This window comes from Lampris incognitus, chromosome 2, assembly GCF_029633865.1.
Source record: "Lampris incognitus isolate fLamInc1 chromosome 2, fLamInc1.hap2, whole genome shotgun sequence".
Taxonomy (NCBI): Eukaryota; Metazoa; Chordata; class Actinopteri; order Lampriformes; family Lampridae; genus Lampris; species Lampris incognitus.
The window spans coordinates 7,064,323-7,088,954 of NC_079212.1; the positions used below are offsets into that span (position 1 = coordinate 7,064,323).

General features: G+C 46.5%; 1 protein-coding gene across 1 annotated transcript in view; it reads right to left on the reverse strand.

The window, feature by feature from the left end:
- The window catches only part of LOC130108153 (potassium voltage-gated channel subfamily D member 3-like), a 193,680-nt gene that overhangs the window by 158,537 nt on the left and 10,511 nt on the right, over positions 1–24,632 (reverse strand). The window contains exon 4 of the mRNA XM_056275008.1: positions 9,025–9,050. Coding sequence (XP_056130983.1) covers positions 9,025–9,050 — 26 coding nt within the window. The remainder of the gene's footprint in view (positions 1–9,024; positions 9,051–24,632) is intronic.

Consider the following 24,632-nt stretch of genomic DNA (forward strand, 5'->3'; position numbering starts at 1 on the left):
TACTCGCTGGGCAAAAGGAAGTCTTTCATTTCTAACGGCAGCTCACGACACAAGCGGACCTTGGTGACAGCAACCGACAGGGGGCAACAGAAGGACACCGAGCAAGGTGATGATGACAAGTTGAAAACGTTCCAACGGTATGCAAATGTAGCATGATGTGTAGGTGCGACAACTTAAGCGAACCAATCAGAGCACTTGTTCGGTAAGTCCTACAAGAAACATACACGCACCATTGGTTCCCACTCAAATTCAGGTTCCCAGTAGAGAAGTCGTTCACTGTGGTCTCTGGGTTCCCGGTGGAGTTGATCAAGAAAAATTAGGCGTCGGGCGTCCAGATACCGTGGCGGTCTTTTCGGTTGCCTACCAACATGGGGATCGCCGGTTTGAATCCCCGTGTTACCTCCGGCTTGGTGAAGTGTCCCTACAGACCCAATTAGCCGTGTGTGTGGGTGGGAAGCCGGATGTGGGTATGTGTCCTGGTTGCTGCACTAGCACCTCCTCTGGTCGGTCAGGGCGCCTGGTTGGGGCACCTGTTCAGGGGGGAGGGGGAACTGGGGGGAATAGCGTGATCCCCCCACGCGCTACGTCCCCCTGGTGAAACTTGTGAGTGTCAGGTGAAAAGAAGCGGCTGGCGACTCCACATGTATCGGGAGGCATGTGGTAGTCTGCAGCCCTTCCCGGATCGGCAGAGGTGGTGGAGCAGTGACCGGGACGGCTCTGAAGAGTGGGGAATTGGCGGGAGAAAATTGGGGAGAAAAAAGGGGGAAATTGTGGAAGAGAAATTAGGAATCAGTATTGTCAGATATTGTTGGTGTGTCAGACGAGTGGGTGAAGATTTGGGACAAAGGAGAGTCCACAGTGGCACGTAATGCTGAACTCATTTGCTTGATACGATAGGCTTATGCTAGCTTAGTCGCTAAAAAACAAAAATCATATTGAAGTGCATTGGAACATACTGACTAGCTAGGTTTTTAGCCTGAAAAGCTAAGGACGTCAGACAACAGCTGTTGGAGTTGGCTATGTAAATTTGGATTCGAGCACAGATACAAAAGCAACACTTGGTCCTTTTGTATTAATAGATGTAAATGCGAGGTCAGGCCTGTTGTAGCCGGGCTACGATGCAATCTAAGATGAGGCTTCCACAAGTAATGCACGTCTTAATCTGTGTTTGTAATGGTGTGGTGCAGGGGGCAACAACCACTCATTGAATTGTGCAGCTATCGCATCAATCACCCTGTTCTGTGTCTGGCCTCCACCAAAGCATTCATCTGATCAGGCTGTTAGAAATGGCCTGTTGAATTGCACTGTTCTCTGACTTTGGTTTGATCATAATTGCATCTGTCTTTATCTCTCTCTCTCTCTCCCTCGTCTCTTTCTCCGTCTTCACAACTTGTCTCTGTTTCTTTTCTCTGTCTCTTTTCAGGATGGTGCAGTGGGTATTGAATTGGCGGGATTGGTTGCTCACATGACCTGTCACATCAAAAACAAACAGTCAAGGGGGCATCCGGATAGTGTGGCGGTCTATTCCGTTGCCTACCAACACGGGGATCACCGGTTCGAATCCCCCGTGTTACCTCCGGCTTGGTCAGGCGTCCCTACAGACACAATTGGCCGTGTCTGCGGGTGGGAAGCAAGATGTGGGTATGTGTCCTGGTCGCTGCACTAGCGCCTCCACTGTTCAGGGGGGAGGGGGAACCGGGGGGGAATAGCGTAATCCTCCCTTGTGCTACGTCCCCCTGGAGAAACTCCTCACTGTCAGGTGAAAAGAAGTGGCTGGCAACTCCACATGTATTGGAGGAGGCATGTGGCAGTCTGCAGCCCTCCCTGGATCGGCAGAGGGGGTGGAGGAGCGACCGGGACGGCTGAGAAAATAGGGTAACTGGCCAAGTACAATTGGGGAGAAAAAAAGGGGGGAAATCCAAACCCCCTCCCCGCAAAAACAGACAGTCAAGAGCAAAGTACGGCATTGGGGGGCGGGGGTTTCTTACTACCCCCCAAAAATGAAAGGTCCAAAAAGCTCAACTAAAGTATATTCAATGAAACCAAGCAGCAATGACGTTACGCACAAAATAAGCTCATACTCAATCGCTCAATGGCTCCATCCATCCATTATCCAAACCGCCTATCCTATGCAGGGTCGTGGGGATGCTGGAGTCTGCCCAGCAGTCACCGGGCGGCAGGCAGGGAGACACCCTGGACAGGCCGCCAGTCCATCATAGGGCCCACACATTCACACCTAGGGAAACTGTCATTATCAAATTAAGTTAAATTGTCAATCAATGTCTTTAAGCCTGAAATATGCACCCTTCCATTAAACCACAAGTTATGAATGTATAGTGTATGACTGTATAGTTTATGAATGTATAGTGTATGACTGTATAGCGTATGACTGTATAGCGTATGAATGTATAGTGTATGACTGTATAGCGTATGAATGTATAGTGTATGACTGTATAGCGTATGACTGTATAGCGTATGAATGTATAGTGTATGACTGTATAGCGTATGAATGTATAGTGTATGAATGTATAGTGTATGACTGTATAGTGTATGACTGTATGGTGTATGAATGTATAGCGTATGACTGTATAGCATATGAATGTATAGCGTATGAATGTATAGTGTATGAATGTATAGTGTATGTCTGTATAGCATATGAATGTATAGTGTATGACTGTATAGTGTATGACTGTATAGCGTATGAATGTATAGTGTATGACTGTATAGCGTATGACTGTATAGCGTATGAATGTATAGTGTATGAATGTATAGTGTATGACTGTATAGCGTATGAATGTATAGCGTATGACTGTATAGCGTATGAATGTATAGTGTATGAATGTATAATGTATGACTGTATGGTGTATGACTGTATGGTGTATGAATGTATAGCGTATGAATGTATAGTGTATGACTGTATAGCGTATGAATGTATAGTGTATGAATGTATAGTGTATGACTGTATGGTGTATGAATGTATAGCGTATGAATGTATAGCGTATGAATGTATAGTGTATGAATGTATAGCATATGAATGTATAGCGTATGACTGTATAGTGTATGACTGTATAGTGTATGGATGTATAGTGTATGACTATATAGTGTATGACTGTATAGTGTATGAATGTATAGCGTATGACTGTATAGTGTATGAATGTATAGTGTATGACTGTATAGCGTATGGATGTATAGTGTATGACTATATAGTGTATGACTGTATAGTGTATGAATGTATAGCGTATGACTGTATAGTGTATGAATGTATAGTGTATGACTGTATAGCGTATGACTGTATAGTGTATGAATGTATAGTGTATGACTGTATAGTGTATGAATGTATAGTGTATGACTGTATAGTGTATCCGTAGCCTCGTTAGGGCAAAGGCCGTCTTTCATAAGGTATCCTTTGTTGGAATAAAAAGGTCCACTCTTTTGGAACAAAAGACTCCCCTCCTTTTAGTAGGCTAACTACAGCACAGGAGGAAGGGTGAACAATAGCGAGAGAGAGAGAGAGAGAGAGAGAGAGAGAGAGAGAGAGAGAGAGAGAGAGAGAGAGAGAGAGAGAGAGAGAGAGCAATGAGAGAGATATAGTTAGCTTCATAGTAGGTCAAAGTAGGTGTATGTGTGCACCTACACTTACAGACATTTGCACATGTGCACACAAGCACATATACACAAGGCACACATGCACATATTGATATGCGTGCGCACACACACACACACACACACACACACTTGGAGCATCGGCGGTCTAGATGGCGGCCATCTGTGGGGTTCTAAAAGCACTTGGCCAGGTTCTGGCTGCTCTACGTCTGTCTGTCTGTGATGTCTGACCCCAATCCGATGCTGTTTCCCAGCACGTCTCCAGCTTCGATCTCACGGCCCCGGTCTCGTGGCATGGCGTGCAGGCCAACTTCAATGGCGAGAACGGCTCTGTAGGGAGCCGGAGAAATTACGCGTGCACTTATATATCCTCTTTCTCCTCCAAAACACACACCCGCACGTATACAGAATCCCAATGTGCCTCCGACTGTACCTCGCCGCTGTGCCCGTCGATATCGTCTCTCTCCATTACCGCTCCTGGCTGTGACGCTCAATGAAGGCAAACCGCAACCTATTCTGTCCTCATTTCCCTCCTTTCACTTCGGTCCACTCTCTCTCTTTTCTCTTCCTGTCTCGCTCTCTTTCTCGGACGCCGGTACGGACCCCGGCGCTCAGGTCGAGCTCACGGCAGGCGCTGTAAATCTGGATAAACAACGATGGTAGGTCAACTGACCGGGGCAGCCCGGGTACACGGTAGCTAACATTTGCCGTGACACGTCCCCGACGTGCGAGTCCAGCTCAAAGAGATACGGGTAGAACAGGAAGTGAGATGAGGGACGCGGGAGCCACACTTTGCCGTCTGCTAATGAAAGCAGCCTAAGCCTCATCTGCATCTGTCTAAAAGTCAGATTTCCCCTACGGGCCAGAGAGAGATAGAGGAGGAGAGAAAAACAATGAAGCCGACTATATCTCTCTCTATCTATTGTTCACCTTCTCTCAAGGGCTGCAGTCAACCTACTGAAGAAAAAGGGTGGGGGAGGGGGGAGGGGGGGTCCTCTCTATTCCAAACATCGGCTGCCTTTTGCAAGCCGGCCTTTGGCCCACTACAGCTGCAGATGTGCTAGACTTTATCCATCCATCCATTATCTGAACCACCTATCCTGCTCCTAGGGTCGCCAGAGCCTATCCCAGCAGGCATTGGGTGGCAGGCGGGGAGACAACCTGGACAGGCCGCCAGGCCATCACAGCCCCACCCCCACACACACAAACACACACATTCATACCAAGGGACAATTTAGTAATGCTGAGTCACCTGACCTACATGTCTTTGGACTGTGGGAGGAAACCGGAGCACCCGGAGGAAACCCACGCAGACACGGGGAGAACATGCAAACTCCACAGAGGACGACCCCCCCTACGGTTGGACTAGCCTGGGGATCGAACCCGCAACCTTCTTGCTGTGAGAAGACTGTGCTAAGCTGTAACTTAGTGGAAGGATCACAAAATCACAGATATTCAGGTCTAAGACCATCATACGGTAGGGACTATGAGCTTATTTTGTTCCTACGGCAGCTGCTGCCTGGTTTCACTGAATATTGCTTTAGTTCATTTTTTTGGACCTTTAGGTTTTATTTGGAAGGGAGGGGGGTAGCTTGAACAACACACGTACTGACCACCGCTTGTCTACCATCCATATTCTTAGCCACGCTTCTTCCTTGACATTTAACCCTTCCTTGGCCTGTTGATTGGTTTCAACTAGAAGGCTCGCGGTCCAAGCAACCGTTGCTAATATCCTTCAGTCCATCAATATATGTTGTGTGTATAAATGTCGTCGTGAATGTTTTATTATGATGTTTGTAACACTCCCATGCACAGTGAAGGCCCCGCCGCCGACATTTTGAAGGTATCTGTGACCCCGGGCTCCAACAGTGGTCACAGACTGAGTCAAGAGGTGAGTCTGTGGAGGGGAGGACAGACAGCTGTAGCATCCTGGCTAGCAGGCATGTCGGTTAGACGTCAGGAAAATGATCTATGGTTTTTGCTGTAATCTATATAATACTCAGTCAGTGTACTGTGCCCGAGATGTTTCCTATTAGAGAACGTTTTTGAAAGAGAGGCACAAATTAAATATAAACGGTCAAGTCATTAAATTAACAGGTTTCCAGACTCTCTGAGGCTACTGTTTTGCCTCACTTAGCAACAGTAACCAAGGATGATGGGAGACTTGGCAGGACTTGACATTATTTTTCATCAACGTTTCTGCACAGATGCCCCTAATATCCACTGCACTAGCCAGCCCCCACTCCTCACACCAGGTCACACATTAGAGGATGGGTTACTTGCCATGGCGTCCCAATGTCACCAGCTCACACAGAGCCACGGAGAATGTGCCCAGCCAAGAGGAACTCTGGGCAGCTGTTGATCCATTTCCAGCCACCTGCTGCCGGCCAAGTCCACCTGGTCTGCGAACATCCATCATGGTCCGAAGCAATAGCCTGTAGCATCCATCAATACTGCCTGATCTGCATCCACCCATTAAGCTGCTTCTACAGCCCCTGCCCAGACACTGATTAGCCACAATGCTAATGGGAGTGGATAGGAAGCTGGATAGCATGGATAAAGACCCCAGGCTGGTGCCGGAGCTTTACTCATTCAGATGATTCACTAAGGCGAGGAATGTTAGCTGCAGTAGAAACTGGGCAGTGATCCAAGCAGAAATATAGGAAAACGTCTTTATTGTTTTCTTTTAGATATGAAGCATCTCATGAACCTGGCTTCTGACTCACTCACAGAGTCACAAATGGACTTTTATGGCCTTTGCACATCATAGTCCGTATTTTTTTGCCAGAAAATGTCGAATGCTTGAAGAATAAAAACAACCCCACGATATGTCCACTAAGTTTACACACCAAGTCTGGAAATGTCATCCGTCATAGATGCTTTTGGAATGATTTCAGTCTTGTGCGTTTTTGTTTTGCGTTACATCCGTCAATCAGCTCTGAGATTTGTGAGATGTGTTGGACCACAATGACGGATTTAAACAACAGTAGCGTGGCGGTCTATTCTGTTGCCTACCAACACGGGGATCACCAGTTCGAATCCCTGTGTTACCTCCGGATTGGTCGGGCGTCCCTACAGACACAATTGGCTGCGTCTGCGGGTGGGAAGCCGGATGCGTGCATGTGTCCTGGTCGCTGCACTAGCGCCTCCTCTGGTGGCTCGGGGCGCCTGTTCTGGGGGGAGGGGGAACTTGGGGGAGTAGCGTGATCCTCCCACGAACTATGTCCCCCTGGGGAAACTCCCCACTGTCAGGTGAAAAGAAGCGGCTGGCGACTCCACATGTATTGGAGGAGGCATGTGGTAGTCTGCAGCCCTCCCCGGCTCGGCAGAGGGGGTGGAGCAAGGACGGGTCGGAGGAGCGGGGTAAGTGACCCTTTGCTAAGCCACACCCCCAAAACACAGACTGGCCAGTCACAGCACAGCATAGGACAGAGGTCTGACACTTTCATGGCGGCGCTCCATTGACCCCGATGCAAAAGTTTCAGATTGTCTTCATTTTCGAGCTGGTTTTGTGGACTCTTAGCTAATTATGGTTAAACGTTGTGCCTGGGGCACTTGCAACAGTGACGCCCGTTACCCGGAGAGGTTGGAAGGAGGTGTACGTTTTCTCCCTTTCCAAAACCAAGATCAAACCCTGAAAAGTGTAGGCTGTGGATAAGGCTATGTGGACGTCCTCAAGTCCAGTTGAACCCCTCAAAGATCAACAAGCACAGCTTTGTCTGCGCCAAGGTAAGTAATTACTTTTAGTAACCGGAAAATAATGTTAAAGCTTGACGGCCTTAGCAACAGTAACTAAAGGGGGGTGGGCCTTAGCGAAGGGTCAGCTGGACAGGTACAACTGGGGAGAAAAAGGGGCAAAAATCCAAAAAACAAAACCAAAAAATTGGATTGCCTACAAAAAACTGTCTCGGTAAGTAAAGGCCTTCGGTCTCATCTTGGGCAGCACCATCTGTGTGGTTTAGTGTGTGTGTGCACGTATGCATCCGAGTCCTCCAAAAATGTTCAAGAGTGCATGTAAAATACACATACGGTGTTGTAAGATGTTAAAAGATCTTCCTTTGTACTTTATGACCATTATAATCTATATGAAGCGTCGGGTCAGGACATGATGTAAATAAGATGCACCTTTAGCTACTCAACTGAAGAGGCGCGGTCGATACTTGACCTCCTTCCAATTACAAACTCAAGACAATGACGGCTGTCCACAACAAAGCCAGACCGCGCCCGTGCTTCACATCTACTCGACGTGTCCTCGCTGCTTTTCCAACACGTCAATACATCACACGGCGAAAGGGCAAAAGGGTCTTTTTTTTCCTTTCTTTTCCTAAATTAGTATTCCCGGGAGCTGCGTGGAGAATCGGAACACGCTGTAAATCCGCCAGTCTCTGAGCCTTGAGGGACTCGTGCTCCATCAGCGGCGGAGCCCTACCGGGAGGCACGCAGCTAATTCTCATTCTGCCGGGGCGGTGGAGGGGAATTTCTATATTAACTTTTCAGAAGTACGGGCTCCACCGAGAGTGTTTATCTATTCATTACCGGGAAGCCTCTATGAAATCTAACGACCCTCTGTGAAATGCAATTAAGCCACGCATCATGTTGTTCCTTGCGTACATTAAAAAGACTCGAGCTCAAATCGCTGGGATTTATGTGTCCCCGCTCTTCATCCTCCCTCGCGCTCTCGCTTAAAGAAAAAGGAAAAGGGAAAAACATCGTAGGACTTTTGTCTCTCGCTTCACCAAAACACGCAGAGGGAAGATGAGAGTCCCCCGCTGTGTCTTCACGTGCCCCCGGGGCTACCGAGCAGCGAGCAGAAACTCTTAAATCAATTAATTGTAATATATCCTGGTTTGGGTGGAGGTGGTACGGGAAGATGTGTGGAGCGGCAGAATAGGATACGGTCTAGTATACAGTCACATTCAAATCTGCTCCCGGGGTAGATTTTTGGAGTTTTTGTGCGCGTTTGTGTGCGTTTGTGTGTGTGTGTGTGTGTGTGTGTGCGCCTTCGTGCACATTTCCCATGCAGATCTGTGAGGCGCTGCAGTGCATGCACAGAAGAGAAGTATACCAGCCGAGTTAATTAACTCCTGAGATGTTAAACAGACATCCATTTTACGGAATAGTCTTTCTACAACCTTGCACTGTAGATGGAGAGAAAATAGGAAGAAAATGGAGAGCTAAATTAACTTCTGGGAGAGAGACGTGAGGGAGCGTGAGAGAGGAGAGAGAGACGGACGGACAGAAAGGGAGAAAGGGGGAGAGAGAGAGGACTGATGATGTAAAGCGTTGTAAAGATAACTAGAGATAAAGGGGACAACCTACGAACCGACTGAATTTACTGACACGGTGTGTTACAGGTCATCAGTCAGCATGCTGACGACAGATTTAAATATCATCCAGAACAAATAACGTGTTCAAGTCGACTGAAGAACGCGATTCCACGAGGAAATCTTTGAAAAAGACACTTATGAGAGAATGACCGAAAGCAGAACATTGATAACTGGGAGAGTGTACTCGGTAGAGTCCAGATCCCCACCGGGTGGATCTCCTCTCCTCTGGTGCTCGGGCTAAGCTGACAAACCAGCTGAGGAGTTAGCACTCAACTGCGGTATAAAATGAGTTTTTCAAAGGTTTTAAATCACCGCAACGGGGCGTCCGGGTAGCATAGCGGTCTAGTCCGTTGCCTACCAACATTGGAAAGGGGGTTCGAATCCCCGTGTTACCTCCGGCTTGGTCGGGCGTCCCTACAGACACAATTGGCTGCATCTGTGGGTGGGAAGCCGGATGTGGGTGCGTGTTCTGGTCGCCGCACTAGCGCCTCCTGTGGTCGGTCGGGGCGCCTGTTCAGAGGGGAGGGGGAACTGGGGGGGGATAGCGTGATCCTCCCACGCGCTACGTCCCCCTGGTGAAACTCCTCACTGTCAGGTGAAAAGAAGCGGCTGGTGACTCCACGTGTATGGGAGGAGGCATGTGGTAGTCTGCGGCCCTCCCCGGATCGGCGGAGGGGGTGGAGCAGCGACCGGGACGGCTCAGAAGAGTGGGGTAATTGGTACAATTGGGGAGAAAAAGGGGGGGAAATGCAGAAAAAAATATTTAAATCACCGCAACTACGAGGGGTCCTTGATCATACAGTCATAACTGTACATGAACATTATTAGGCTGACAGGCCCAGTAGCATGGGAGATTAGCAGCAGACAGACACACACACACACACACACACACACACACACACACACACACAGACAGAAAAACCAGTGTTTTTCCTGCCATTATAAGACTTTTGCGCAGCGCCCGAGTCGACTGAGCGGTAAATATGGGGAAAAAGTCCGACATGAACTTGCACTTCCCAAAAAGAAAAGGTTTGCTATGCCACCATTTTGGTCTAACCCTAACCCCGTCTTTATTTTCATAATATAATAAAGCTGGGTAAACCGTTGAAGCTCGCACATGTACGACTCACACCTACGGTTGACTCAGATCGGGCAGCGACAAGAATGTGCAACACTTCCTGTTTTGACCGCAATCTAGAGGAAGTTGTTCCTTTATAACGTTATTAAGGACAGTAACGATTTCCTTTTAACGCGTCTTTTCTCGAGAGCAAAAAAGTAATCCGTGTTCCTTTCCTCGTCCTCTAGACCTAACGAAACGCTGAATAAATCTGATGTCCTTCAGTTCAAGTTCTTCTTCCAGAGTTATATATTCTTTTGTCAGTACAAGGTCAAGTCTGTGCATCAAGTTAATTTTTTCTTTGGTTCCTTACTTCTCTTAATAGCAACACATCTGACCTTATATTTAAAGAATTCCCATTTTTTCCTATGGTCATTCTTTAAACCATCACTGAGGATTTCCTCTGCCAGTTTTTTAACAGTGTCAGTGAATAAAGTCATCACTCAAAAGAGAACTGTTGAATTTCCACTACCCTCACATACCAGAGGTCTCCCGGGTAGCACCCAAGTTCAAAATTATTTGCTTATGGTCCGATAATGGAGCATAAAAATGGATAGCTTCTTTCACAAATGGAAGGGGAGAGGGAAAAGTTAAAAATAGATCAGTTCTTGACTTTACACTTGGTCTTCTATTACACCAGGTGAATTCCTTTGTAGAGAGGTTGACGGTGTTTCCTGAAGTAAAATGAAATCAGCCTCGGTTCTGTTGCATAACAAAAAGGCCACTTTCCTCTTAGTAATATCCCTAATACCCCTGACATTTAAAGACATGACATTAAGAGAATTACATGTAAAATCCAAGAAAAATAAGACTTCAGAAAAAGAAGCTTACTTGTAAACCAACTGAACACCAAAAAAAAAACCTTGAAAGGTGCTGAAAGAGTTCCACTGAGAACGAGGTGGTGATTAACAACCATGTGAACTGCCTCAACACAATAACGGAGACACAAAGTAACAGAGTAACAAAGTTGTTGTGCAGCCCAAACTATTGTGGAATCAAAACAGGAACAATTCAGGTTTTAATCTAGGCAGAAGCTATGAAATAAGAGGATCAGGGGTTTTATAACTACGCACGCTGACAGGGGCTCAGTAGGTTTCCACCCCTCCAACGGCTACAACACTGGCTACTCCATGATTAAAGTAAAACTTAAGATGTAGCCTACTTCACTAGAGAGGAACCAGGGAGTAGATCAAAAATCAAAAATCAAAAACATGACCATCTGATGAAGTTGCAGCCTGAATCTAATAAAATTGCAAGTCTGATTAGTTTCACTGCCACGTAATAAGTAAAATAAGAAAAGGCAATAAGAGAAAGAATAAGGCAATAAATAAATGAAAGGAGAAAAAAAAATTATTGCATGTGTTTGAAAATAAGCAATTTGTGCAGGTCCTCCTTAAAATAGAATTTTGCCCATAAATATAGTCTTGAGTTAATCACATGTAGCTCTGCTTGTATAAACAACTAACTGTCCAGGAGTATAGCCCTGAGGTTAGTTTTATATAGCCTTTTGCTGAAGCAAAAAGAAAGATTTGACCAATGAGTGACTCTTTTCGAATATGTGGTTTGCACTTGAAAAGGGGGAAGTCTATTCTCTTCACTTTTCTTATGTCTGTGGCTACAGCTCTTGGAATAGCCTCATACGGTTCAACTTGAAGATACAAAAAAATAAAATGTTCACAAATAAACATGCTGGCTTGGTTTCACAGTTAACCAAGTCGATAAGGTGTAAGTTGAACTCCTGTAAAACAGCCAACTTGAAAAAAAAAATTAAAATATATATGAATAAATAAACATTGATGAGCTTGCATGACACTGAGTTCTTACTCTGAGTACTTAAGTTACCTCTGAGCAGTCAAATCTTTTCTCCGTTTATGAAGAAAAGAGGTCCGTGGAAAGAGGCCTTCTTCCCCTCTTCCCTAGCTTCCTTCACTCAGGGCCAAAGCTTCTCTCTTGCTGCTTTGTCCTCTGGGGACGGTGCTTCTGTGATCCTTGGTTTGTTGTCAAGAAGAACCTGGAGCCTTTCGCCTCCTTCCAGACAGCATCACGATGATGACGCACTGCAAACAGGACAATGGTTGATCTACTTGAGCCGTCTTGTCGTCGTTGCCCTACGCGATGGATTGATGTTTTACCCCCTCCTTCAGACTGTCATGAATTTTTGGGAGCCGTTTTCCCTCGAATATCAATGATCCAGCTCCTGATGTCTTCTTCATCTCCCTTCCTCACGCCATGAATCTTCGGGGACCACCGTCGGCTATAACGCTGACAGTCGGCGATATCTGCCTTCAGAGTCTTATTTTCTGCTCATAATTTATTAATCTCATTTTTCATGCCTTCCGCTCGGGTTTTTCCCCCCTGTTGATTAACATCCAAAGTAAGCTGCCGGACTGTCAATGTTGGTTTCCCAAAATGTTCTGAAGATGGTTTTTTCTACGGCAGAGATTTTCTGGAAAGTCTCATGTTTTTCAAATGGCACACAGATTGCTCCTCGAATTTCAGCATTTTCTCTGCTGCTACGCTTTGCCTTTTTTGTTGGGAGTTTTCAAAGGAGTATCTGGAAGTGGAAATGCAAAGCCACCAGACTGGAAGTCTGGGTTACCTTCGAACCAGTTCACATCTTCTATTAACTCTTGCCCGTGAATTTTATTCAAATTCCGCGTGGCTACAGGGTTGTCGCAAGCTCCGGCCTCATGTGGCATGTGTGGTTAAGGCCATCAGCTTCCTCCAGTGTCCTGGTCAAAACTTTTCTGCCTCTTCTTTTTACCATTCAAATTTGTTCAAGCGCAACATGTAAAAGTTGTCACTTGAGCGTTGCCTCATTAGGGGTCCAAGCAGCGGAGCTGCTGGAGCCCTATTATTTTTGTTCTCATTCTTTCTTTCCCTTCTTCTTACAATGTTTCTCCGCTAAAAGTGTTTGAGCAGCAAAAACTGTTAAAACGAAAAAACACAAAAACCGGCAGGTTCAGTTGCAACTTCCACCCACTACTGGGGAACATAAAATTACACCTCAAGGTGGCCCTGCAATAATCAAGTTTATGTGTTTGCAATTACCTCGATAACGGCTTGGCCTAGCGTCATAATAATTGATCCTTTTAATCTCTCAAGTCATCTGCATCTTTGCAGAAATGGTCTTCTGCTCTAAAAATTTCAAATTTTGCAACTTTTCTCAAAATCCTATTTTTGACATTTTGTCCAAAACTGCCGCACCAATCGTCCCGAAATTTAGTCAGGGTCATCTACATATTTCACTGATCTTAAATTGTTAAAGACATTTCAACAGGTCACTCTATTTCCATTACACAAGCAAATACATTTTTATCAAAATAGTGGATTTTCTAAAATATGCATTAACTTGTTAACATGCTGAGATATTGATTTTTCAATCAGCCTGCTTATTAAAGCACATTATGCTTCACCTCTAGGGGGCACCACAAAGGCAAAAAGTTTTTATCTCGTCATCTGCTGGATGGATTTGTACGAAATTCGGTTTGCATGATCTAGGTTCATGACTTGGTAGATGCATAAAATTTGGTTATGACTGATTCAAGTAGGCGTGGCTTGTTGCAACAAATCTAAATTTGTAGATATTTCAAGTTCCAAATGTCAAAGAATAAAAAAAATCACCTGTACGTCCTACAGAGCTGAAATTTCTTCAGCACCTCCACTAATGGAAAACAAAATCCTCACTGCAACTTATGGTCAATTCAGAAGTCCATCACACTATATTTTTCGAAGTATACAAAATTAAAATATAGCGAATTCAGGGGGCAGCCGGGAATCTGCCGCAGCCAGGAAGTGAGCCTGGGTTGCCCGCACGGTGGGTGACTGCACTAACCAGTCAACTGAAGGGTCCGACCCTGTCAGTGATGGCCTGGCGGCCTGTCAAGGGTGTCTCCCCACCTGCCACCCAATGACTGCTGGGATAGGCTCCAGCATCCCTGCGACCTTGAGAGCAGAATAAGCGGTTCAGATAATGGATGGATGCAAAATCAGTTAACATCTATATCTCCACAAGTCTTTATTCCATTGTTACCAGAATCGACACAGACAGTCTTTAGATACCAGATATCACAGTTCAAATGGTGTGCAGATATGTCAAACGATGAGTCCGCAGTGACATTCAATCTTACTGTTATTACTGTATGCACAACATTTTCTACTTCACCAAATGTTTGACCAAACTTCAGAGTATTTGACAATACACCCGAAACTAGCAGAATGGTGATATTTTTCAGAATTCTATCACCAACATTTTGACTGCTGTAAGTGTTTTAAGTTTAAACAGATAAAACTACCAGAGTTTTGCTCATGTGATGTCATTGCCTCAAGTTGTGAGTAGGTTGGTGAAAAACCATGGCTCCTCAGTGGTGCAGTCTACTAGCCACCTGCAAGTCCTAGGCGAGCAAGTCCTACTTGTATTCCTCACCGTGTGACAAGCCATGTTCTCAATGGCTCAGTGTTAAGTCACCTCACCTGAAGACACAAAGGTCCTGGGTTCAAGCCCTCCTTGTGAATACTGATCCTGTGGTTTGAAATTCTGAGAGTTCCTAGGCTTTGTTTCCCAGCTGACGCTTATGATCACAAATTTCAGAATTCATTAACTCTTCAATAAGCATCAAAGCTCAATAAGTCCTCATGCTGCTTGGACCCCATTCATTGCAGCCTGCAGCTATATTATTAAAATGTAAAGTTGCATCAGTTGTTTAATCCCAAACCTTCCGAGTTACCCGACAGAGCCAAAAACACACGCCCTCCTACACCGCCACCTTCTTGGCCCCCCATACCTAAATACAATGTTTTGACGCTGTTGCTGCCTGATCTAAGTCAGCCGTGCTCATGCATCTGCATGGGTGACTCACATCCACAGGTGACTCAGATTGGGCAGTCACAAAGAGCAGCGTTGGTCGAGCAAGCTAGAGAGTGAATGAGGAGAGGGAGCAGCGATAGCAAAAACAGACGTTTTTCAAAGTTTTTGAATCACCGCAACCATGAGAGGTTCTTGATCATAGTCACATCAATTTGATTTGTAAAGCCCAGTATCACATATTACAAATTTGCCTCAAGGGGCTTTACAGCAACACAACATCCTGCCCTTAGACCTTCGCACCGGATAAGGAACAACTCTTTAAATAAAAAACAAAACCTTTAACAGGGACTCAAAACTGATCACAAAAAATATTAAGCTGATGGGCCCAAAAGTAGTATGCGGACACAGACACACACACACACGCACACAAGACCAAACACAATATGCCCTCAGGGCTACCGCCTGGCGGAGATAAAAAATAATGGGTAGAAAATAGATTCAATTCTTGAAACACGATGGCATTTGAACAAATTTTTCATATCGAAGGAGTGATTTTTCCCCCTCTATATCATGGATATATGGCCTTGTGAAATAAACTCTAGGTAGTCCTTTACTGAGAAGGTGAATGTATTGACGGTATCCCTCTCTTCTCTCCACATCTGAACACCTCATGTACATTTAATGTCATATTTCCAGTATAGATTGCCACTCTATTGCAAACTGCGTGAGGATATTGAGGTTACGCCCTATTTACAGGACATGGCGTGGGTGCTCGTTTCTCTGCAGAGAAACGTGATCGACCCACCCATGTAGCGCGTCATGTTTAAGTGTCCTTCATGTGTGGGACTGAAGGATATTGTCCATGAATACTGTATCACGGTCATGACCCAGTTGCCCTACGCTACTCAAATGATTTCACGACGGGACATCCAACATGGTTTGCTAACCGTGGCAAAGCAATGTATTCAGTGACTCTTCTGCCTTTGCCAACTGCCGGAGTCCATATTGGCCGCATACTGGCTGGAAATGAAATGATGCTATATGAGCCTCTGTTTAAGGGCAGGTCAATTATGCAATGTTAATTCAATGTTAATAAAATTAAAACATATTTCAGACTGTCTCCTTATGAAATGAGGCTGGTGAACTCTGTTGAGGAGTCCCGCATACTGAGCAGTGCAGACCATGTCCTCGACGGTGGAGCGGCGGCTGCTCAAGAGATGGGTGACGAAATTGAATTAATATTGCCATCAGCCAACCTTAGAAGGGATGAGGGCTTTACTGAAATCTATTAGCGACGTTAAGCTGTGACTTGGTTTTTATGCTCTTCTCAGTGCCGGTGCTGTCAGTGTGGCACATGGCAGCATTAATCCTTCCTCAGCACGGGTAATCCCCCAAAGAAGTCCGGGGAAGAAAAGTTGACTCTCGGTTTGGTGACGGACACTTCCTACATCTCTCCCACATACCAACCAGAGTCTGCAATCCCTGTTCGCCGCCCTAGAGAGGCGCTACATGGTGTCATCATCGGGGCAACACTGGGCTAAAGGATGATTCTGTTTTTCTTTTCTTTCTTTTTTTTACAACCTGGGTCTTATTTCGTTTTTGCAATTGTGCATATTGGTTATGATGTCACTCACCGGCTTCATTTAGTAGATTCTGGACACTGGACCACCGCTGGAATCAGCTTCACAATGGTGTCTTATGGGACAAATGAATAGGAGTGTTAAACGTGTCCTTTAAACAACAAACCCCCCTAGTGTCTCGGTCAGACTGTGTCCATGACTGTCCATCATCTATGACCTCTCTATTGTGCTGGCCGGCTAGTTTATGGATGGTTACTACTACCTACGGTAAGTATAGGCTGCTACTTCCTGCAGGTTGAACCAGGAAGTAGATCAGCAATGATAACACCATTGATCATACTGGACATTTTGGGTGAAAAATTTTAATTTGCACTTTTGTTTTCACTCCCAAATATGTGGTTTAGATAATTGGGTTAAATTGGACCTGTTGAAACATGTGAAGTTGAGTCCAGGGAGTGTCCGGGTGGTACGGCGGTCTATTCCATTGCCTGCCAACACGGGGATCGCCGGTCTGAATCCCTGTGTTGCCTCCAGCTTGGTTGGGCGTCCCTGCAGACACGGTTTCTGCGGGTGGGAAGCCGGATGTGGGTATGTGTCCTGGTCGCTGCACTAGCACCTCCTCTGGCCAGTTGGGGTGCCTGTTCGTGGGGGGGGGGACTGGGGGGGAATAGCATGATCTTCCCATGCACTATGTCTTCCAGGTGAAACGCCTCACTGTCAGGTGAAAAGAAGCGACTGGCGACTCCCCATGTATCAGCGGAGGCATGTGGTAGTCTGCAGCCCTCCCAAGCTCGGCAGAGGGGGTGGAGCAGCGACTAGGATGGCTCAGAAAATAGGGTAATTGGCCAAGTACAATTGGGGGGAAAAGGAAAAAAAATTGAGTCCAGCAGTGGTCCCATGTCCAAAATCTCCAAAATGGAGCCGGTGAGTAAAACGATATCGTAACTAATATACTTGTAGTTTTTGCTATCGCGCATAAGACTAAGGCTGTAAAAAAACTGGAATTATCCTTTCAGAGACAACCTAATGGCAAGTAAGCTTTAGAAAGAGCGTCCTCACAGCGGCCGTCGGAGGAACACTGAGAACAACTTTCTATGCCGCAGTCTGACTAGTTGCTCGAGTCCACGTGTTCTTTTCAACAAGACAGTTTAGTTTAGCTGTGGAGAGGAGAGAGGAGGGGAGGTATAGCTGGGCGCATACTTGCACACACACACACATGCATAAACACATACACACAAACTAGCACTAGCACACTCACACATACCACACACACACACACACACACAAGTTCATACATATGCACACACACAAATATGCATACACACATACAGAACACAAACACAGACAAACAGGCACACATGCTCACAAAAGCACAGAAATACACAGACACACACACACAAACAAATTCATACACACACAAATACGCATACACACACGCATTAATCCAGGCATTAATCCCCACAGATTTAGTGTAGCTGAACAATTGCTTTTGTCACCCTGGATAATCAGCGCAGAACACAGTTTATGAGTTATTGTGTGCCAGGAGGAGGGGGGGGGTTGGGCTCATATGTGCATGTGTCAAAAAGCGAGGAGGCATAAATAGATGGAACAATGATGTCTACCTGTTCAAAGGCCTTGGCAGTGACTCTGGGAGGATTAGTCAGCCGTTCAGCCGCTGCTCATCACATTCTCTACAGGGAAATGAAAGCCAATTTATTTCCATAACTTGGCCTACATCTGTGGAGAACTATCGCTCGCGTTCACTTTCGCACCCTGTTTCCGACTCAGAAATGACCATGTCTGGCCGGCGGCGACAATGCAGGGCTAATCCGTCCTTAGTTTACATTCAAGGTGCCATTTGTAAGTGTTGGCATGAAGCCTCCTAAAGAGAGCCACGCCAGCCAAATGACCAGAACAATGCCTGGCTGAGTGACGCCACGGCCATCCTCTGAAATCTGCCCGTGTATACAGGGCGTGCACAGAAATCTAGCAAAATGATAAATAAAGAGCTGCACGCTGGTGACAACATGCTTGGAAAACGTTCAGAGGCAAAGCGGAAAAATGCTTAATAAATTTGATTTAACATGATGACATAGCAGTGTTTATTTACCTACAGAACTTTCCCTAAAGGATCTTTTTTGTAGTTCAAATGTGACTAGTGATTATATAGGATGTACTGTCAATAAATAATCAATAAACAACTTAACTGATAACCTAACTCCAACACCTGAAGTCAATATAGGGCGGCATGGTGGCCCAGTGGTTAGCACTGTTGCCTCACAGCAAGAAGGTCCTGGGTTCGAACCCCAAGCCGCCCCAGGTCCTTTCTGTGTGGAGTTTGCATGTTCTCCCCGTGTCTGCGTGGGTTTTCTCCCGGGTACTCCGGTTTCCTCCCACCGTCAAAAAGACATGCATGTTAGGGTTAATACTCCTGTCTGTGCCCCTGACTGAGGCAATGGAAAGAACTGGAGTTGGTGCCTGGGCGCTGTACGGCGGCTACACACTGCTCCTAGCTACATGGCTAGGATGGGTTAAATGCCAAGGATGAATTTCCCAACAGGAATTAATAAAGTATATCTTATAGCCTACTCCTTTTTTCTACACAAGGTTATTTTCTTAGCATTTGGCAGGACATTGATGATGCCTTGTTGACACTTGTTCTTCTGCGCTACGGTCCAGCCATCCATCCATTATCCCAACCACCTATCCTGCTCCCAGGGTTGTGGGGATGCTGGAGCCTATCCCAGCAGTCATTGGGTGGCAGGTGGGGAGACACCCTGGACAGGCCGCCAGGCAATCACACACACACACATTCATACCTAGGGACAATTTCATATGGCTGAGTCACCTGACCTTCATGTCTTTGGACTGTGGGAGGAAACCGAACACCCGGAGGAAACCCATGCAGACATGGGGAGAACATGCAAACTCCACACAGAGGATGACCCGGGATGACAGCCCCCCCCCCAAGGTTGGACTACCCTGGGCTCGAACCCAGGACCTTCTTGTTGTAAGGCGACCGCGCTAACCACTGCACCACTGTGCCGCCTCACTGCGCTATAGTATCATGTTAAATTACATTTAACAAGTGGTGTTGTTCTTTGCCTCTGGGCGCTTCCTGTATGTATTTTCAACTGCGCACGGATCTTTTAAATCCTTTTACAACACAAACTACTTCTCCAGATCTACACACCTCTGAAAGCCAGTTTATTCTAGCAGCCTATATTTGGCACAACTGTGATACGGAGGAAACTCAGTGAAACCTAACCAGAAAGGAGGTAATATATACTGTACAGTGCACAGATAAACACACACACACACACACACACACACACACACACACACACACAACACATAATCACCATCTTAATGTCGTGTCGTGAGAGCACCTTGGTAATTGCATTGATGGAGAGGGCACAGCCATGGTGGGCACGGATGGACCTTATGGCTGAAGGCAATCAGCCGTGACTAAGAGTGAGAGAGAGGAGGAGAGAGACGGTAGCGAAAGGGAGAAAAGGGAGGTATAATGAAACCTTCACATGTGACATACGGCTCTTCTGCGTCAGTACCTTGAGTGTCTTTCCAATCACTTAGGCAAGTTAGTTGAGATGAAGTTAGGGAGGAGACACTGTCCTGTGGCAGGACGGCATTTCTATGCACAGCACGTCGACGGAGGAGGCAGATGGGGGCGACAACACAAAGAACATGGGCGAAATACCTTTCGGAAAGATCCTCCTTGTCAATTACCCTTCACGTTCACACTGGCAACAACAAACAACTCCCCCTCCCGCTTTTTCTGCTGCTGACAGGTGGCCAGGTAAATGCATCTCACACGGCCTTAAAAGCCTTGGCATTTAATTTTCCTTTGACGGGAAAAAAATGGGCAAACATCCAGATCGCTACTGGAAAATAAAAATGTAAATGAGTAAATGAGGAGCAACAACTGAACTAAGGGTGTGCCTGAGACAGGGTTTATGGAAGCTGAGAAGTTCACCGGGCGGCAGGTTTTAGAAAGGGAGGCTGATGTGCAAAAATTGGTGCGACCCCCCATCCCTTTATCAGACAGGATGCTGGTTTCCTTTTGACCGCTTTATTCTGGGTTTATTCAGCATCCACATTAAGGTGATGTACTGTTTCTGTTTCATTTTGACCGGTATTCAACCACCGTCGACAAAACCGCCACATAAATGAAAATAAGCGGTATGGGCAGAATATTACAGATTACGCCGCTTTGCCCATAAAATTAAGAGATTATAAAATCATCCAACCGGTTGCGACGTTATGTACAAAGCCTCAATACAATCATCAAACCAGTCACCGGGCTGGGCGATTACAATGTAACCGGTTATTTTCTTGCCCGGTGCGGGATTCGATACGGGGTGGTACTGCACCACAAGGCGACGTCACTAACCGCTCGGCTAAAGGGTCAGACCCGTTGGCTAGGGGCTAACGTGTCTTATTAGTAGTTCACCTTATTTGGATTCTTCCCCCAACAGAACTCCACAGCAACAACACCGCGTACAGCACTTCCGCTCTCTCTTCAGCCTTCAAAATAAGAGCTCAAGGCATCTACTGTGGCGACAGCTTATAACAGGAACTTAAAATCCCTAACAGGCTTAAGTCCAGAAAAACAGGTTAAATGGCATAACTAAGGCAAACCTCTGGCGGTGTCCAACACCGGCGCATCTGTAACGCCGTCCCGCCGCACCGCTTCCTCTTAAGGGACGCTACTTCCGGTCACGTCACCCGCGTATTAGCGGCTGTTTCAGGGTTGCCGCTGTGTCGTGCGCCTCGGCGAGCCCCGCACACTTCTCCCGCTCGGCTGCCTGCGTGTCTCCGGCTTCTGTTCGGGACGCTGGGAGGAACCGGCTGCCCGCCGCAGACTTTAGACAGACTGTACAGCGGACGCCGGTTTGCTCAAGGTCGGACGCTGCAAAACCGAACCACTGCCAGACGACCGAGAACGGACTCCTCGCTTTTCACGCCGCCATTTTGATCCGTCTCAGAGGGGAATACTCGAGGGGGCGGGGTTAATATAAACTACGGAAGCCAGGAAGTAGCGGCGGTTCCGTACCGTAATCACCCGAGTTAACGTGAACATCGATTTTCATTTTTAAGCATCGTTCTAAACCAGCGGTCGGGAACCTATGGCTCGCGAGCCATATATGGCTCTTCCGGTGACGCATATGGCTCCCAGACAATTTTGAGTTGAAAAAAAAAAATCAGTTTGGAACCGATTTTAAAATACTTGTGATATTTCTTAATAATACTGTGTCATTTTAAAGTAAACAGAAATTAGTTTTGAAGATAAATTTCACGGGTCCCGTGGGTCGGGTCGGGAACCAATGGCTCGCGAGCATGTCCGGGTCATTGTAAAGGTGAAGAAATCAATTTTATCAGATAGTCAACTAGTTTATCCGCTTCAACCCTTGTAAGGGAAAAGATGGCGAAAAGAAAAAAAGACGATGATTACCGTGCATTCCAGGCTGGGTGCACAGAGGAATCTGCATTTGTGGAGAGAGCAGGATCTGCGGTATGTCTCATATGCAATGATAACATTGCATCGATGAAACGGTCAAATATAAAGCGGCACTTCGATACGCACCATGCTTCATTTGCATGGAAATCTCCAGCGGGGGGGGGGGGCAGCAGGAAAAGGGCATGCGAGGAGCTACAGCGGAGAGTGCAGACGAGTCAGCGGCAACCACGTGTGTGGACCAAGCAAGGTGACGGGAATTCCGCTAGCTTTGCGGGGGCTTTGGCAATAGTAAGGAATGGAAAGCCATTCACAGTGGCGAGCATGCCAAAACATTCATGCTTGATGTGGCCAATGAACTGTTTGATGACTTCCCAAATAAAGACAAGATAATCAAACGAATAAAAGACATGCCCCTGTCAGCAAGAACTGTGCACGGTCGTAGCATCATGATGGCAAATCAAGTCGAGGAAACACAAATTAAGGACATAAACGCCGGGACATACTTTTCTCTCGCGTTAGATGAGTCGACAGACGTTAGCCATCTTTCTCAGTGCAGCATCATTGCCAGGTATGCTGCAGGTGACACACTGCGTGAGGAAAGCTTGGCTGTTTTGCCAATGAAAGGGACAACAAGAGGAGAGGATTTATTCATGTCTTTCATGGAGTTTGCTAAAGAAAAAAAACTACCGATGGATAAACTTATTTCTGTCTGTACTGATGGCGCACCCTGTATGTTGGGGAAGAACAAAGGATTTGTAGCGCTTCTCCGTGAACATGAAAAGAGAGCCATCCTAAGTTTTCATGGCATCCTGCACCAGGAGGCGCTTTGCGCTCAGACGTGTGGCCAGGAGCTTGGCGAGGTGATGTCGCTGGTCATTCGAGTGATCAACTTTATTGTTGCCCGAGCTTTAAATGATCGCCAGTTTAAAGCTCTGTTAGAAGAAGTTGGGAATCATTATCCCGGTCTGCTTTTACACAGCAACGTGCGTTGGTTGTCAAGGGGGAAGGTGCTCAGCCGTTTTGCAGCTTGCCTGAGTGAAATCCGGACTTTTCTTGAAATGAAAGGCGTCGAGCATCCTGAGCTAGACAACACTGACTGGCTCCTGCAGTTTCACTATCTCGTGGACATAACTGGCCATCTGAACCAGCTCGATGTGAAAATGCAAGGTATTGGAAATACAATCTCATCCCTTCAACAAGCAGTGTTTGCATTTGAAAGCAAGCTGGAAGTCTTTTTCAGGGACATTGAAACAGGTCGTCTTCTGCACTTTGAAAGACTGCAACAATTTAGAGATGCATGCTTAGCAAGTGACTCCACTCAACATCTGGATCTCCAGCAGCTAGCTGGCTTTACGTTCAATCTCCTGCAGTCATTCAAAGCACGTTTTGGAGAATTTCGTGCGCGCACTGGTCTTTTCAAGTTCATCACTCATCCACGTGAGTGTGCAGTGGACAAAATCGACCTGACATGCATCCCCGGGGTCTCTATCGGAGACTTTGAGCTGGATGTTGCTGACCTGAAGGCATCAGACATGTGGATGAGCAAGTTCAAGTCACTTAATGGAGAGTTGGAAAGTCTTGCGTGACAGCGAGCAGAGCTGGCGAGGGAACACAAGTGGACAGAAATGAAAAATCTTCAACCTGAAGACCAGCTGATTCTTAAAACTTGGAACGAGCTTCCTGTGACATACCACACAATGCAGCGTGTGAGTATTGCCGTATTGACCATGTTTGGCTCTACATATGCATGTGAGCAGTCTTTCTCGCATATGAGGAACATTAAGACCAACCTACGCTCAGTTTAACTGATGGAAGCCTCAACGCCTGCATGAAGCTCAACCTCACCACGTATGAACCAGACTACAAGGCCATCAGCAAAACCATGCAGCACCAGAAGTCACATTAAAAGTAAGACATATTTAATTTATTATACGTTAAAAATACTATATGGCTCTCAATGAAATATATTTAGAAATATTTAGCTTTTATGGCTCTCCCAGTCAAAAAGGTTCCTGACCCCTGTTCTAAACCATGAATTCGATTAACTGGTGAATCCCATTTATCGCCCAGCTCTAACCAGTCATCCATCCATTACCCGAACCGCTTATCCTGCACTCAGGGATGCTGGGAGCCTATCCCAGCAGTCATTGGGCGGCAGGCAGGGAGACACCCTGGACAGGCCGCCAGGCCATCACACAGACACACACACACTTTAGTACAGCCGATTCATCCGACCTACGTACATGTTGTTGGACTGTGGGAGGAAACCCACGCAGACACGGGGAGAACATGCAAACTCCACACAGAGGACGACCCCGGGACGACCCCCAAGGTTGGACTACCCCGGGGCTCGAACCCAGGGCCTTCTTGCTGTGAGGCCACCGCGCTAACCACTGCGCCACCGTGCCGCCCTCTAACCAGTCAGCTGCCATGGAAATACAAGTAAGCGCAGAGACGCCTTTATGCACGCTCAATAACCCCAGGTAAGAAAATCAAGAGGAAGTTGACTCGGTTCAACGTTTATTGACAGAGAAACGTTTCATCACTCATCTGAAGAGGTCACTTAGATGAGCGATGGGACCTTTCTCTTCTCTCAGTGAACGCTGGGCTCAGATGAACACACACAGACGAACTGACTCGACGCTCTTTGATAAGCGCAGAGATACAATCTCACCTTAGCAGAGTGAGATATGTTAAAGATAAGAGCACACTGAAACAC